The sequence below is a fragment of the Acipenser ruthenus genome, chromosome 1 (genome assembly GCF_902713425.1).
Source record: "Acipenser ruthenus chromosome 1, fAciRut3.2 maternal haplotype, whole genome shotgun sequence".
Classification (NCBI taxonomy): domain Eukaryota; kingdom Metazoa; phylum Chordata; class Actinopteri; order Acipenseriformes; family Acipenseridae; genus Acipenser; species Acipenser ruthenus.
In genome coordinates, this window is record NC_081189.1 from 10205166 (window position 1) to 10219532 (window position 14367).

At 39.3% G+C, this 14367-nt stretch overlaps 1 protein-coding gene across 4 annotated transcripts in view; it reads right to left on the reverse strand.

Annotated features, from left to right (window-relative positions):
* Positions 1–1941: 1941 nt before the first annotated feature.
* LOC117403614 (uncharacterized) overlaps positions 1942–14367 on the reverse strand; it is a 94922-nt gene continuing 82496 nt past the window's right edge. For 2 of the 4 annotated variants that reach the window (XM_058996693.1, XM_058996779.1), the window contains exons 7-10: positions 12151–12309; positions 9746–9893; positions 8152–8286; positions 1943–3406 (exon numbers count right to left, since the gene is read on the reverse strand). In XM_058996693.1, coding sequence (XP_058852676.1) covers positions 2898–3406; positions 8152–8286; positions 9746–9893; positions 12151–12309 — 951 coding nt within the window. In that variant the 3' untranslated portion in view covers positions 1943–2897. Of the gene's footprint in view, positions 3407–8151; positions 8287–9745; positions 9894–12150; positions 12310–14367 lie in introns of all 4 variants that reach the window. The other 2 variants (XM_058996730.1, XM_034925577.2) reach the window with 2 other exon arrangements.

Here is a 14367-nt window from a genome sequence, read left to right on the forward strand (position 1 = left end):
AGTAAATGCTTTCCAAGAGTTTAATACATTGCATTACTGTGACACTGAAGAAATAAACCAGTCCAGGTTCACGTGGGAATAAAATAAAGCACACATCAAATTTTCCAGACAAATATGCAATATACATCCTTTGCAGTAGTAGGCAAACATTGGGAACGATCTGGTATTAATGCACATCTGATTAGAATTTTCATCCATCACTATAAAACACTGCATAGTATTAACTGTGTGAAACACCTCTACAGGGGGTCGACAAAAAAAAGGAAGCAGATTTTTTTGCAGTTTTTGTAGATGATGTAATACAGCATATATCAGGGATGCCAACTGCACAGCAGTCATCTGACAACTCATTTGCACAAACAAATGTGTTATGCATGGCAGGTGTTTCTAATTTTATGTCCAGCCCATAAATATAATCCATTCTTGAACTAACCTAACCTTTCCTAAAAAGGAATGACATTCTTACATCCTTGTTGAGCCTCTGGGGTCTGCAGATGAGAGACATCCATACACTTCAGAGGAAGCAGCTTTTGTATGTCCACCGCTGTATAAAGAATGTGCCCCCTGGGCAACACACACTTCCTCAATCAATGCAGCAGTCAAAGGTTTGCTGAGCAAATGCAGAATTAAGACAAGTTTAGGTGTTGACCTTCATCTTGGTGATTCTGCTAACATTAAGGAATGCTCTTTGAACAGTTCTAGGAAGTCTTTTAAAAGAGATACAGAATCTTTGTTTATCAAATTAATTTCCTACTGTGAGTATTTGTTGCAGTCTATTTCATCGCTGCAGTTATTATGATCCAGAATAAAACTGCCTTGGTGGATATTTAAGATACAGTTGTACAGTAACAACCAGGGCAGCATTGATTTTTCTAAAAACATTCTTATGGCTGCCTGGGGACTGCCCAGTGTTAGGTTGTAGCCAGCAGCATACTCATGCACAATAGCCTGCATGCATCAATAAGAGAAGAATGTGCTTTGTACCTGATCCAAGGTTATCTCCAAGCAGCCATGGAGAAACCCTCTGCAGAACATCTACCACAGAAACTTTGTATCTGTTTTTAAAAAGAGTTTTGTAGAATTGTGCACTACATATGTAAGTACATAACTGTATCAGAAAGGGGTTAGGTTTAGAGTTAGGGTTAGGTGGGTTAGGGTAAGGTTTTGAGTTAGGGACAGGGTTAGGGTTATATCATGCAAAAATACTTACACATTAAGTACACTATAACTATGCATTATAACTCTGTAATTATATGTACGTACACATGTATTTACTAAGTAACTACTATGTAAAACACAGTAATTAGAGACATCATGTAAAGTGTTACCTAAAATAGTATTGTCTCTGACAGGGAACCTACATGATTTAAAAGAATAAAGTTTATATTTTGATGGCTGAATTCTCTAATGAGTATCTATAATTTTACTGAGTCCATTTGGCGGTAGTAAAAGATCGTGCCACGGAGTCTTAGGGCTGTGATCTTTAGTTTGGAACACTGTCAACTAACAGTCTTGCTGCTTCTATTCAGGAATCCCTCAATAGACAGTTCAAACTGTGGTATTCCTAAACATATACTAATCACAGTCTTTGTGAGTCTTCATTGTTTATCTGTGTATGCTGCAGGTGACTGTCAAAACATCAGCCAATGTCCCCACACCTGCAAGGTCAAAGGGCAAATTTGTTTCTGTGTAACTTCCATTCATAAAACGACTATGCAATACAATGGATTTCAAAACATTTAATCTGATTGCAATGAATCCTAAAACACCCATCAAATGAAAGGTGTGTTCTCATCACCTCAGCACAGTGAGTGTTGACAGGGATCTTTGAAACTATGGAGGCTGTGTGGTCCAGTGGTTAAAAAAATGGGCTTGTAACCAGGAGGTCCCTGGTTCAAATCCCACCTCGGCCACTGATTCATTGTGTGACCCTTAGCAAGTCACTTAACCTCCTTGTGCTCCGTCTTTTGGGTGAGACGTAATTGTAAGTGACTCTGCAGCTGATGCATAGTTCACACACCCTAGTCTCTGTAAGTCACCTTGGATAAAGGCGTCTGCTAAATAAACAAATAATAATAACTATGAAAGGGTGATTGATGCTCACAACGCTTTACAGTAGTTATTTAAAGCTTTGTATGAATTCTATGTATAAAACATTTATGGACTTAGAAACTAACAACATTTTCAGTAATACCCCATCCAGAATTTATTTACAGTAAACAGTGAAGTCAAAGCTTGATATTATAAACACAGGAATGTGTTAATGTGACACATGCCCACAGAACATTTCATATACAATTATCTAAATGTGTACAATCTACACAAAAAATTAATTAAATGAGTTTTCAATAAAGTACTTTATTGTAGAAATATACAGTCATTTGGTTTAGCAATTAAACAATCAGTGCCTGTGCGTTTGTATGAGAATCTGAACCTTAAGAGATTTCTTAAAGTAAATGAACGCATGCTACAGACAAACCACACCTTTAAAACATGAAAGCTGCTTGCAGTTCGTCTCATGACTCAATTGCTACAAATAATCAACTGCAAAAAGGCTCCTGCGTTTTTTATTTAGCTTTTAAAAATAGATTTTGTTTTTAATATGACAAGTTCCTTTAGTTCTCCTCTACCACCCAAAAAATCGGTGAGCGCACTGCTGCAGCACTAGAAGCTGATATAAATAGATGTGCACTTTGCCTGACACCAGAAAGACACAGTTCCCAAGTGCTTTTCATTTCCTTAGGAAGCAGTACACTCACAGCTTGGAGAGTTATTTCAGTTAGCGCTTAACCTGGGAGCTCTCCCTGTTTTACTTCTCTGCTTGTCATTGTTCCACTTAAAGGCAGGTAGTGACTGACTTCTGAGTCATGAGTTCCTGTCTCTCTCCCTCTCTGCCCCTAAGTTTGCCAAGAAGGTCTCACAGGCACCTTTACACTTTTGCTCCTGAGTGGGCTCTTTCCCCTGTTGTGATTGGGTGACCTCTGAGCAGTCTGTAGGTGGTGGGAGGAGCCTTCCTCTAACGTAGGAGCCGTGACATCAACCGATAAAGCTTTCTTGAGAATGTTGTGTTTGGGTTGAAGCAGAGCTGCATGGGTGGCCCCCCTACCAGCAGATGTTGCCAGCAGTGCAGCTTTTTTGTTCTCAGTAGGATTTTTCGTTCTCACTTGGCCTCCTTCCCCTCCCTCAGCGCTCCCGGACTCAGACTTTTGGGAGTGCTGGCTGAAGCCTTTGCCCTTTTCTTTGCGTTCCTTCTCCAGAGAACGCAGGCTCTCCCAAGCTTGCTCATACTCAGCTTTCAACGATTCCAGCTCACGAGATGCCCTGTCCCTCTTCTCTGCACAGTCTATCAGCAGCTGTTCTAGGGAGTGGAAGAACTCCTTCCCAAACCGTGAGAGGGCCTCATCTCCTGCAAGAGGAAAAACAGACAGGACCTCGGGTTAGGGACAGTCTGCAATACACTGAGCTGAGGTTCCACAATGTGAGAGGCTTGAATGGGAAATAAGAGTAACCATGTCACAGTGCTTTCCATCTAAATACATCCAACATGCTGTATTAGAGGTGCTGAGCTGTTATTGTGTGAAAGCTGGGACCTCAGTCATTCCTTACTTTACATTACTTTCTAAATTGCTCACCCAGCAAGAGCCCTTTTGAAAAAGCAGCATCTTATTTCCATCTCCTGTTTCTGCACAATTTGTACAGCTGGGAAAAGTGAATCACATGAAGAAGGTTTAGAGACTGCAGCTAAGTTTAGATTCTAACTCTCCTGGCTCTTAGCTTTTACTCAAACCATCAGAACAAACTGCAAAGGTCACAAGAGATAACACATGGGCCAAAACCTTAATCCCCTCACCAAAAAAGGCCTAATAATATTTCCAACCCAGGAAATGGTAACATTCTTGTGTGCCAACAAGCTCCTCTGTGTGAATAAACTTAAAGTCGTAATTGCAACATACAGTTCACATTGAGATGGGAGAGCAGTGGAGATTTACGAGGAGACATTTTTGTGTTTTAAAGTTTTAAAGGAGGGAAGTGTGAAACAAAAACACATATAAATCAAAGCTGTCTTCTGACGTGGCTTAGAATGTTGGAATGTGCTTGGAATGCCGTAAATCTTCCTCATGTATGGGTTCACCTGGTTCTCATCAGAATACCTTCATCAAACATTGACTGTCTGCCTGCTCAGAGGAGGCTTCCATCTGCAAATCCTGAGGATTACCTGGCCCATGGAAGCCAAGGGGTTCATGCCAGGCTGAAGGAAGCGACAGGTGCTTGCATGTTTGGTGTGTCTTAAGTGTTGTGGAGCAGGTGTGAAATATTCACAGGGACAGATTCTGCCTGCAGATAGACAGGTTGAGAGACAGATATACTGACAGACACACTGATACAGAAAACAAGACAGATCAGCAGTGGAGTTGTTAAAAGATACTTTAGATAGACACCCCTACAGAAAGACAAAGAACAAAGGGATCTATATTCATTGAGTTTGATGTCTTTCTTTTTGGATGGATCTAGATGTTGCTAGGAGAAAAATGGAACATTATACAGTAGATAGGCAGGTATCAAGGAACTTAAATGAGATGATGTTTCTTGGAGATAAAATGTGAAGGTAGATAACTACATTATAAAGGTTGATTGCCAAGGTTAAGAAGAACAGGTCATGTTAGGTTTACCAGAGGACCAGAAACACAGCTCATTGAGGTTTTCAAAAACATCTGCAGCCCAGGTTCTGTAGACTTCATAGTCCAGTACAGATATAACACCCACTGTTAATAATATGGCAGCTTTCTTGGTCCTGATATGTAATGCCAGAGGATACCTCTAAGCCCATTGTATAAATATTTAGGATAATTTTAGTAACAGTGGAAGGTACCAGAACTGGAGACGGACAGCTTATATTAATCTACACAGCATGTGAAATAAGACTCCGCCGCAGTGAAAGCTTCTTACTCACAGGCTTGCCAGCACAGCCACAGCCCTGGTCTGGAGAGACCACACACTGAGCCGGTGGCTCGGGCCAACGCCTGGCCTCTCCATTTATACTGCCAAGAAATATATTCCATAGATTATGGTAATGTGATGTCGGTCATTGCCACTAGAAACTGGGGTTGGACGAGGAGGTTCTTTGTAGTTTCTTTCAAGTGTTCTTGCGTGTGATAAGCAAACACCCTGAAAGTAATTCCTGGCATAAACAAAGGAATTTATAAAACGTTATGGAAATGCATTTATTTAAGAACACTTTAACAGCGATATCCTGTTCACATTCATCCAGTTGTTTTATATTTTTAATGAATACTTATTGTGAAGTCCATTGGGAATTTAGCTACAGCAGAACTACAAGTCATTGAACTTGATGTCATTTTACTTTGTATGGATGTAGATGGATCTATGGATGTAGATGGATCTACTGTATATGTCACTGAATACTAAGTACCTCTCTGCACACAAAAAAAATAGTTGACATCCTTAAGTCTCTGTTTTATCTTTTTTTTTTTACATCTAAATTGGCTCGCCTCAGATTAGTAGTGGTTTCTCTGCATGCTGTGTGAGTTATCAGAGGAGTTAATGTTTTTGTCGTATTTTACAAGGTAGCCAGGACACCCAGCTACTGTGTTCTCTCCAATACTACCATAGGTTATTGAGTGCCCACACAGTACACAGAACCTATAGTTTAACATTTCATCTGAAGAAGTCTGATAGCATCCTAAACCATCCTATTGTCTCTTATTATTAAGATGAAAAGTAACACAGTATCTGTTGCTACACTTTGTGAGAAGATGAAAAGAGCTTTGATCCTGGCGAAAAAGAAACAGGGACCTGGACAAATGCATCAGACTATTGTGAGGTTTGGGATAAAAGCTGAAGAGGATGCAGAGGTTGGGATGTGTAGTGGTTTACAAGGAACGAAGACTCCAGTCTGTACAGATCAAAATTCATCCTACTATTGTACTAATGAAGACAACATGGGGCCTTCTTGCACAATGGTATTTATTTAGCAGTGCATAGATCGTTATGATAATCACAGTGCACAGTTTGATATATAAATTACAGCCAATAATGTGTGAATTAGTGATCATTAATGCATATTTTATTCATCTTTTATCTTCAATTTACTAAAAAATCAAAAATGTATGTCAGGCTTCTTTTTGTGCACCAGATGCCTGCTTGACCAGCCCCCCTTTCCAGTAGGCATCAGTGGTCATAGTGTTCAATCTACTGGTGGGGCATCATGTTAGCCAAAACCTTTTCATCTCAGAGGCTGAGATTCCCCTGGGTCGTCAAGACAGGTTTTTACTCATCATCAAGTGCTGGAGTTCAGCCAAACCTCCCCTTTTCATCTACGAGGGCTCAGATTCAAACCCCTCCAGGCCTGAAGACAGCTGCTTCCAGGGGAGACCGGCCTCGGGCATGTATCCGTTCACCAGCAATAGCGAATCATATTTGGCTCATTAATCTCTACAATATGTGTCTCTGCAAGTGAAGTATCCTGTTTAACATTCTTTAGTGTTCTGTTTTGTTATTGCATTATGCCAGTTATATCTATTACATACAAGTGAAATCAAAATGGTTTTATATCAAAAGAATAAAAGAAAGGTAAGATAAACCCTGAGTGGTTTTAGTTAGTTTGTTCATGATAAGTGTGACAGAAACAGACTGATTCTTGGTGGTAAATCTCCCTCCCGACCTGTGAGGGTGCTAAAAAAGGGAACAGAGTACCCTGGACTGGATGGCCTGACAATTCATTCTCTGGGTTAAAAGGAAGTCGGTCATCTAGAAAGGGGGCGGAGCTCCGGTCACTAAATCATCAACCCGGAAGGGAAACGATGTGGCAGCGGGGATTGGAGGAGCGGTTGCAATCGTTAACCAAGGGGTCATGAGTGATGGTACAAATAGGGGACGGAGCGACGTGATCTGTTCCTTTGTTTATGGTTAAGGAACGACCCAGAAGGACCAGTATTTGTGATCATATCATGAGTGTTTGGTTTGTTTGTCTCTAATTGTTACTTGTTATTATTAGTAGATGGCTAACACGTTCCAGAGCTGTCACCAGAGGCCAGCACTAACCCGGACATCACTGCACCTGTAGTGCTGTAGTGTTTGTATATTGTGGATGTAATAACTGTGTTTATTATTTGGGACTGCAAACCTGTTTTACAGAACAGTGCAATACACATTGCTGTGTATTGCCTGGGATTATTGTTTTAAGGTCACCAGACCTGGATTACAAAATAAATCATTTTCTGATTGGATTATCACTGTCTGTCTTTTCCTTGTGCACCGCATCACTCCTACACCTGTACCCTGCAAACCACTTTGCCACACAGGTTATATAAACCAGTTTTAACTAGTTTTAGTTAGTTTGTTCATGACAGGTTATATAAACCAGAGTGGTTTTAGTTAGTTTGTTCATGACAGGTTACGTACTACATTTTTTGGTACTGAATAATTGTCTAAACAAGGGCAGCACATTTAATGAATCCTAACAACTAAAAAGATCTTAAAGTAACTGCTCTGAAAATATCTTCACACTCGTACTACATATCCTACAAGCAGCTGTGGTCAAACTGTATGCTCTTAAAATCATTAATGACATGGTTAATAAAGGACAAATGAAGTTGTTTCATCTTTATAGAGCTGCCTGTGGGTAGTTTCATATTTGCAAACATGAACACATCTATCGCCTCCCTCTTATTTTTCCATGTGTATAGAATGCTATGTGGGCCCACTTGTGCATCTTCAAACAATATGATGTTTGAATATTGATCACATCTCTAATGCTAAACAACAGACTGAAGACTGGAGATGTTTAAAGATGGCGCTTTATATTTGAAAATAGGAAAAATGAAATAAAAATGAGCAGAACTACACAGTATTTGATACATATGGAGAACAAAAATATGCATTAGACAAATGTACCCACATTAGTTCTATTAAAGGTGAAACAATTTAATATTTCATTTTTGGATATTACTTTTAGGAATAATTCCTAACACACCTTTGTCCTTTTGCTTGGGTCATTTTTTTTCCAATTACTCTGGGTAAAACATAATAATCAGCTACTGTAACTTGACTTTTTCTAAAGGGAAGCACTCTATGTGAGAGCTGCATGTTGAATAAGATAAAAGCCTCCCTGTGTTGTCTTTCTTTGCTCACCTTGGTTCTGTGATGGCTTCAGAGCCTCCACTGCCTCCTGGATCTGCTCAGAGCTGTTTTTAAAGACTGTCAGAAAATCCCGCAGAGCACTTTCTGAAGCTGTTGTTTTCAGGCTGCTATAACATGAAAGCACCTCTGCAAGAAAGCGAGGAGGCCAGCGTTTTAGGAGTTGCTTCAAAAACCTGTATGAATGTATTCATTGTGTTTTTCAGAAATGGAAACAGTTTTATTTTAAACTATTGTAACTGTTGTCATTTAACAACATTTTCACTCACATGACCTACTTTGCTGTTCTAAATTAGTTTGTAGCCACAGCCACAGTTGATTTTGTTTCTTTTCTTATTCACATGTCCTGAGTCATTAATCAGATAGATTGACCAGCCTGGATAGTGACTAGCATTGCTGTAGCCATCTGTGATTTAAACATCACATTTCTGCATATTTTCCAGTATAAAGGGTAACAACTGTGGCGTTAACATGTTGCTTGCTTTATTATTTGACAAGATTAGCGTAATAACCTAGCGTAAAGCGTAAAGGCCAGTTTCAGACGGATGCTCCAAGGCGTGCCAAAGTCAATTGAAATTAAGTACGCGTTAGAGCCACACTTCATGAAATTTGTCTTAAATAAAATCGCATCGGAGACAAATGATGACATATGGTTATTATAAAGAAAAACTCTTTATTTGAGAACAGTAGGCCTACACAGCGCAGTTCGCTCGTGTCAAACAAATACACAGCTAAACCAGTTTTAATCACATTTAACCATCATTTATGTCACCTTTATTGTAATAATAATAATAATAATAATAATAATAATAATAATAATAATAATAATAATAATAAATCTGAATTTAAAAGTTTTTCAATCTTTAGGGACTGTTTTTACCCATAAGAAGACCATGATCTATCCGCTCCTTATGAAACCAAGGTGCACCAGAGCCACTCGGAGCGGCAGAGGAAGGTGTGCTAGCGTCAAAAGAGCGTCGAGGCCAACTTAATTGTTTCAGGCAGCGCTCTACTCATGTACTTAATTGGGACTTAGTCAAAATGTTGTGCTTGAACTGAGTTCGGCACGCCTCTAGAGCATCCGTCTGAAACTGACCTAACTCTACAACCCCAGGGGGAACTGCTTGTCTTGGTGGAAAAAGTGAGTAACTCTTTGTACTCTTTGAATTACATCACACTATCTGTTACTTTACAAAAATTGATCCATGTTCATTGAAATGAGAACAAGACTACTTCGTCTTCCAATTAAATTGACATCCATTAAATAAATATTATTTATTTGTCTTTATTGTATTTTCCCTTGAAAAAAATAAATGCAGACCTTGAAACACAGCTCTTGTTTGTGTGTTCAACAATATATCAGTGATATACATCTTTAATTAACAAAGTAAGACAGGGATTGTGCAAGTGGCTGTTTTGCAGTCGCCCATGTTTACTTTTTCGATACAGTGAATCCAGAACAATGAATTACCAATGGCAGTGATGTATATAATATATGTTCTATATAGCTAAACTCTTGTGAAGCAGCGATCATGCTTCAGCTGACAAATCCTGTTCGTCTTCCTGACGCACATCTCCACTGACTGACCTTGCAAAGGGGCACACAGAGTCTCTGCTACGTTCTCCTGGAAAACCTGGTAGGCTTGCCTGACCCCCTGGATAAGTGCTTCAGTGTATTGGATCTGGAGGTTGTACAGGGACCTGTGGAACTCCAACTCTGCCTGTAAAGCTTCCACCTGGTTTGCAAATAAAAGACAGCATAGCTTACTTGTCACATGCATGTTCAGATAACCATTACGTTTCCATTTGACTGGGGCAAAAGTAAATCATTTATTTAACATATCTACAAGTACAGGTACAAATATGCTGAATATGTTATAGAATATAAATTGAACAAAATATAATTTTTAGTGCCTAAACAGGCCTGAAGAGTTGGTTAGATACAATCTTCTTTGAGAACAGGCACTGACAGGCCAGAAAAGCTGATCAGCATAACATACATCTAAAATAGAACAGAAATAAATTGCGGACGGTTAAACAGGACTTTAGACTTAGACATGTCAAATTTGTAAATATTGTGTTTGGGCATCATCTATAAACTGAACCCCAGCATGCTAGTATCATTAAAACAACGAGTTAAACTGCTGAACGTTTCCGATTCAGCCCCTAGCTGCGCCGGGTATCAGGCTGATAAGCTTTTCTGCCCTGAGGTGACGTGACAGTGCTGCTAGGCTTCGATGGTCACTTTCACTCAGTACATTCAATAGGGAAGGTGAGGTCAGTAATAATAAACGCAAATCACTTCAAAACACAAGACAAATAATACATAATAACTAAAAGCAATAATGTGTGTGTGTGTGTGTCTGTGTGTGAGCTGCAACTTGTCCTCCTACACAGCATTCTAGCTCTGCAACCACTGCAGCTCCTCACAAATATAAGATGAGAGAGGAATACAAATGCATCTCTCAATCCTGAAAGTCTCTCTGGGGCACTTTACTCATACCTTCTCATCCTGCATTCTTATCAGTACAAAACCTAAAAAGCATCCTGATTAATAAACAGACAATGAACCTCACTGTATGAAAGCAAAACAACACCAAAATAAACCTGACTGATGTCAGCATCACTATGAAAAAATATAATGCTTGGGGTTTTCATAAACAAAGATAAAAGGGAATAAGTTTCTCGATGAGGCTTTATGCAAATACTTGGAAACCGACTTGAGTGAAATGATACATTTTGAAGGTCATTTACATAGGCTTGTTTTGCATTTTTAAGTCTTGAATCTGCAGTCCTTAAAAACGCATTACTGTAATACCCCATAGCTCATAGGTTGAGAGAGTCAGAGCGACAAAAGTGTTGCTCATTAATCAAGAGCACTTATCTATGGAAGCCTCTGTTTATTATTAATGAGTACTGTCCTCTCAGAATGCTACAGCACAGCTCTTACCTGGAATGGAAGCCTTTGATAACCTCCTGGAGTAAAGCAATAGAAGAACACTCAACCCCCTTTTGTCCATCACAGATAAACTGCATGGTTTTCAGAATGGCTTTTAAAGCACCAATTATCACCTACTTGTTTCAGATATCTGTAAATGTATTTCAATCTGTATTTTATTCTAATGCAATGCATTTAGTCAACATTAGTTGGTTACCAACAGAGCAAACTTACTACAACTTCTGAGATATTTTATACAACAGTGTGTTTTGTTGGTTGTACCCTCAACATTTAAATGTTCAGCTGGCACTAGAAAAGTAATAAAACACTATTGCTCTAGTCACTAAAACAGGCTACAATATGAGTCTGAATGTTGTATTTTATTTGAGGGTGAATGTTGTATTTTATTCTACCTGCCCTATACAATTACCCAGAAAGTGAAAAGTGATTAAAAAATAAATAAATCAATACGTCGGAGAATGAAACACGGCTACGATAATACAAATGTATAATTGAATCTGCAGTGCTGTAACTCGTGCTCGGTTTATGAAAATGTAGAAATGATCGCTTTTAGTGCGTTTTCTTCATTAATAGAAGAGTGCGTTTTCTTCATTAATAGCACCCTGGGAGCTGGCGCATTAAAATGTGAAGCAAAGGAGAGTAAACACACACACACACGCCCTACTTGTACTAAAGTGAATTTCATCGTTTCCACTCTGATACGTTCCATACAATCTCAGCAGCAGTAGTCTATTAATATTTACCTGGATTAGCTGCCTGTTGGTGGAAAAATCCTTTTACAGTACTTTCAAGCTCCACTTACCCAGAACAAATTACCTCAAGAGAATGTGCATCAAATTCTTAAAGAACAAGCTATTTTTTGTTTCATTTTTATATCTTTCCAAAATAATGTCTAACAATTATTTGTTTTAAATCTCAGTACAGTACATTATGAAGGATATTTTAACATTGTAATTACAAAATAAAATACAAACATTTGCGTTCTGCGTTTGTAAGACTCAGTGCTTTTACCCAGACCTTCTGATTTGTCCCACCTGCTGCAATGCCTTCAGCCGGGAGTAATCTGCGGTTTTAACCAGGGCCTCAGCAGCTCTCCTCGCCCGCTGCTGAGGGGCCCCTTTGGGGAGGGCAGGCAGCACTGAAAGCACATTCTCTGTAGTCAGTTCCTGGCTCACCCGCTGCTCCACTCTCGCCTGCAAAACATCCACACAGTCACGCTGTGAGCATCCAAGAGTGCGTTTTCTTCATTAATAGCACCCTGGGAGCTGGTGCATTAAAATGTGAAGCAAAGGAGAGTAAACACACACACACACACACACAGAGCACAGGTGGGAAGACATACATCACACACTGAAAGTTATAAATAATGTACCCAACTATAATGGAAGGGAGGTGCTTGACAGCTAAACTGGTTGTTTTATTTGACTGGGCTGCTGCAACACTTGAAGTTATTGTTACTGCTTATATCCCTGTATCCGTCAGGGCAGGAATTTCACAGGCAGCTGCAATTCAAGCTTCCCCGCTGAAGCTCCAATGTGTGTTGACTGTCTTGGAAGGACCACCATGTAAGTGGAGGAGAAAGCTCATTCCAGGCCTTGGCCACAACTCTATGTAGAACAACCAGCTATAATCCCACCAGACACTGGGCTACAGTTATCCAAACCTATTCTATACAGGTCATCAAAATATATCGTATTTGCTTCTGACTGACGGTGCAAAATTCATCAGTATTAGCACATCAATACACACAGTTGTGTAAATGTATACTCATACTAACATTTCATGAATGTGACCCATGCTACACTATATTTTGCTCCAGTGGAATATCTGCACCACAGTGGAGGAAATAATGTTTAAAAACTAGTTGTATTTAGAGCTATGGCCAAAAGTTTTGCATGACCCTGGAGAATATCTCATTTTGTTTCATAAAGTCGAATAAAACCTGCTGAATAATGTTACGTTGGCATATTAAATTACATACCGCTTTGTAGTTTTCCATATACTTAACCAAAATTGTGACATTTCGAAATGTAACATGAAATACTGTACTACTATTATGGCTTCCAGTTGACTTTTGCGATACCATTTTGTAGTTTCTTAAATTATGTGATGTTAAATAAAATATCTAAATTATGTTCATAGAAATTTTTGAAGATGAGGCCAGCCACAACATAGAATGTATGATACTATTAAGGTAATGAGTGATGTGTTTATTCACGAGATGACATTCTTAAGAGATATAAGTGTATTGTAGTTTTTCTAAAGAGGACTTTTTAGGCTGATACGAAGATTGGTTGTGGGCCAGCAAATGTAAATTATAAATAAAGTCAGTTTGTAGGGGAAAGGGCTAAGCACTGGCAGAGTGCACAGTCTTCACATGTTTGGAGGAGGAGAAGGGAAAGCTTAAACAGTTCAAGAGAGTGATCAGTACCTGTGAAATATACAAGGAAGGTTAAAGGTTAAAAGCCTTTTCCCTCATTGTTTACAATTAACAGTGTAATATATTTGTTACAAGCTTGTGAATTATTAGACACAGACGCATAAACACCATCCATTGTCCTGACAAAATGAAATGCTGCACAAGCTCACTTTCCCCTTGAGGTTCCAGAGAGGGGAACATGCAATACAGTCAAACCTTTGATGCAGGATTTTCCTAATGGAACTTTCAAATAGTTCAGTGATGATTTCACTGATTTCACAGGAACCGTGAATGGAGGAGGGGGAGGAGGCGTCTCTTGTTCAATTTGCTAATCAGGTAGGGCATGGGAAAGCATGCCTGTTTTAGATGTACTTGGATTTGCACTCACAGAACTGTAGTGTATGGAACATTTTACATCACACTTTTATACTAATTCTAAAGGCAATGCGATTGTTTGAAGCTCAAAACTAGTTTCCAGTGCCACCAAGGTTAAATATAAAGCACCAAACAAGAACACTGTGAAATAATTACAAATAACACCTACACATTTTCTTGGGAGCCCTGGGACTGATTTCACTGGACACCAGAGTCGCTGGGCATTGGGAACACACACAGTTTGAGTGGCTTGTTTCTGCAGTCTCATTACACGAGGGTGTGACATGGCCCATCTGCTTTCAACGGTTTTTACACTCGGTACAAACTCCCAGCTGGATCAACTGGAGTTCAGGACTTAATTACTGTATTGTCAGGGTTTGATCCCTCTACCTTCCAAGCAAACACGTGATATTGTGCTCCTGTTCTTTGAGAATACTTTGAGTTTTGCTCATGTGTA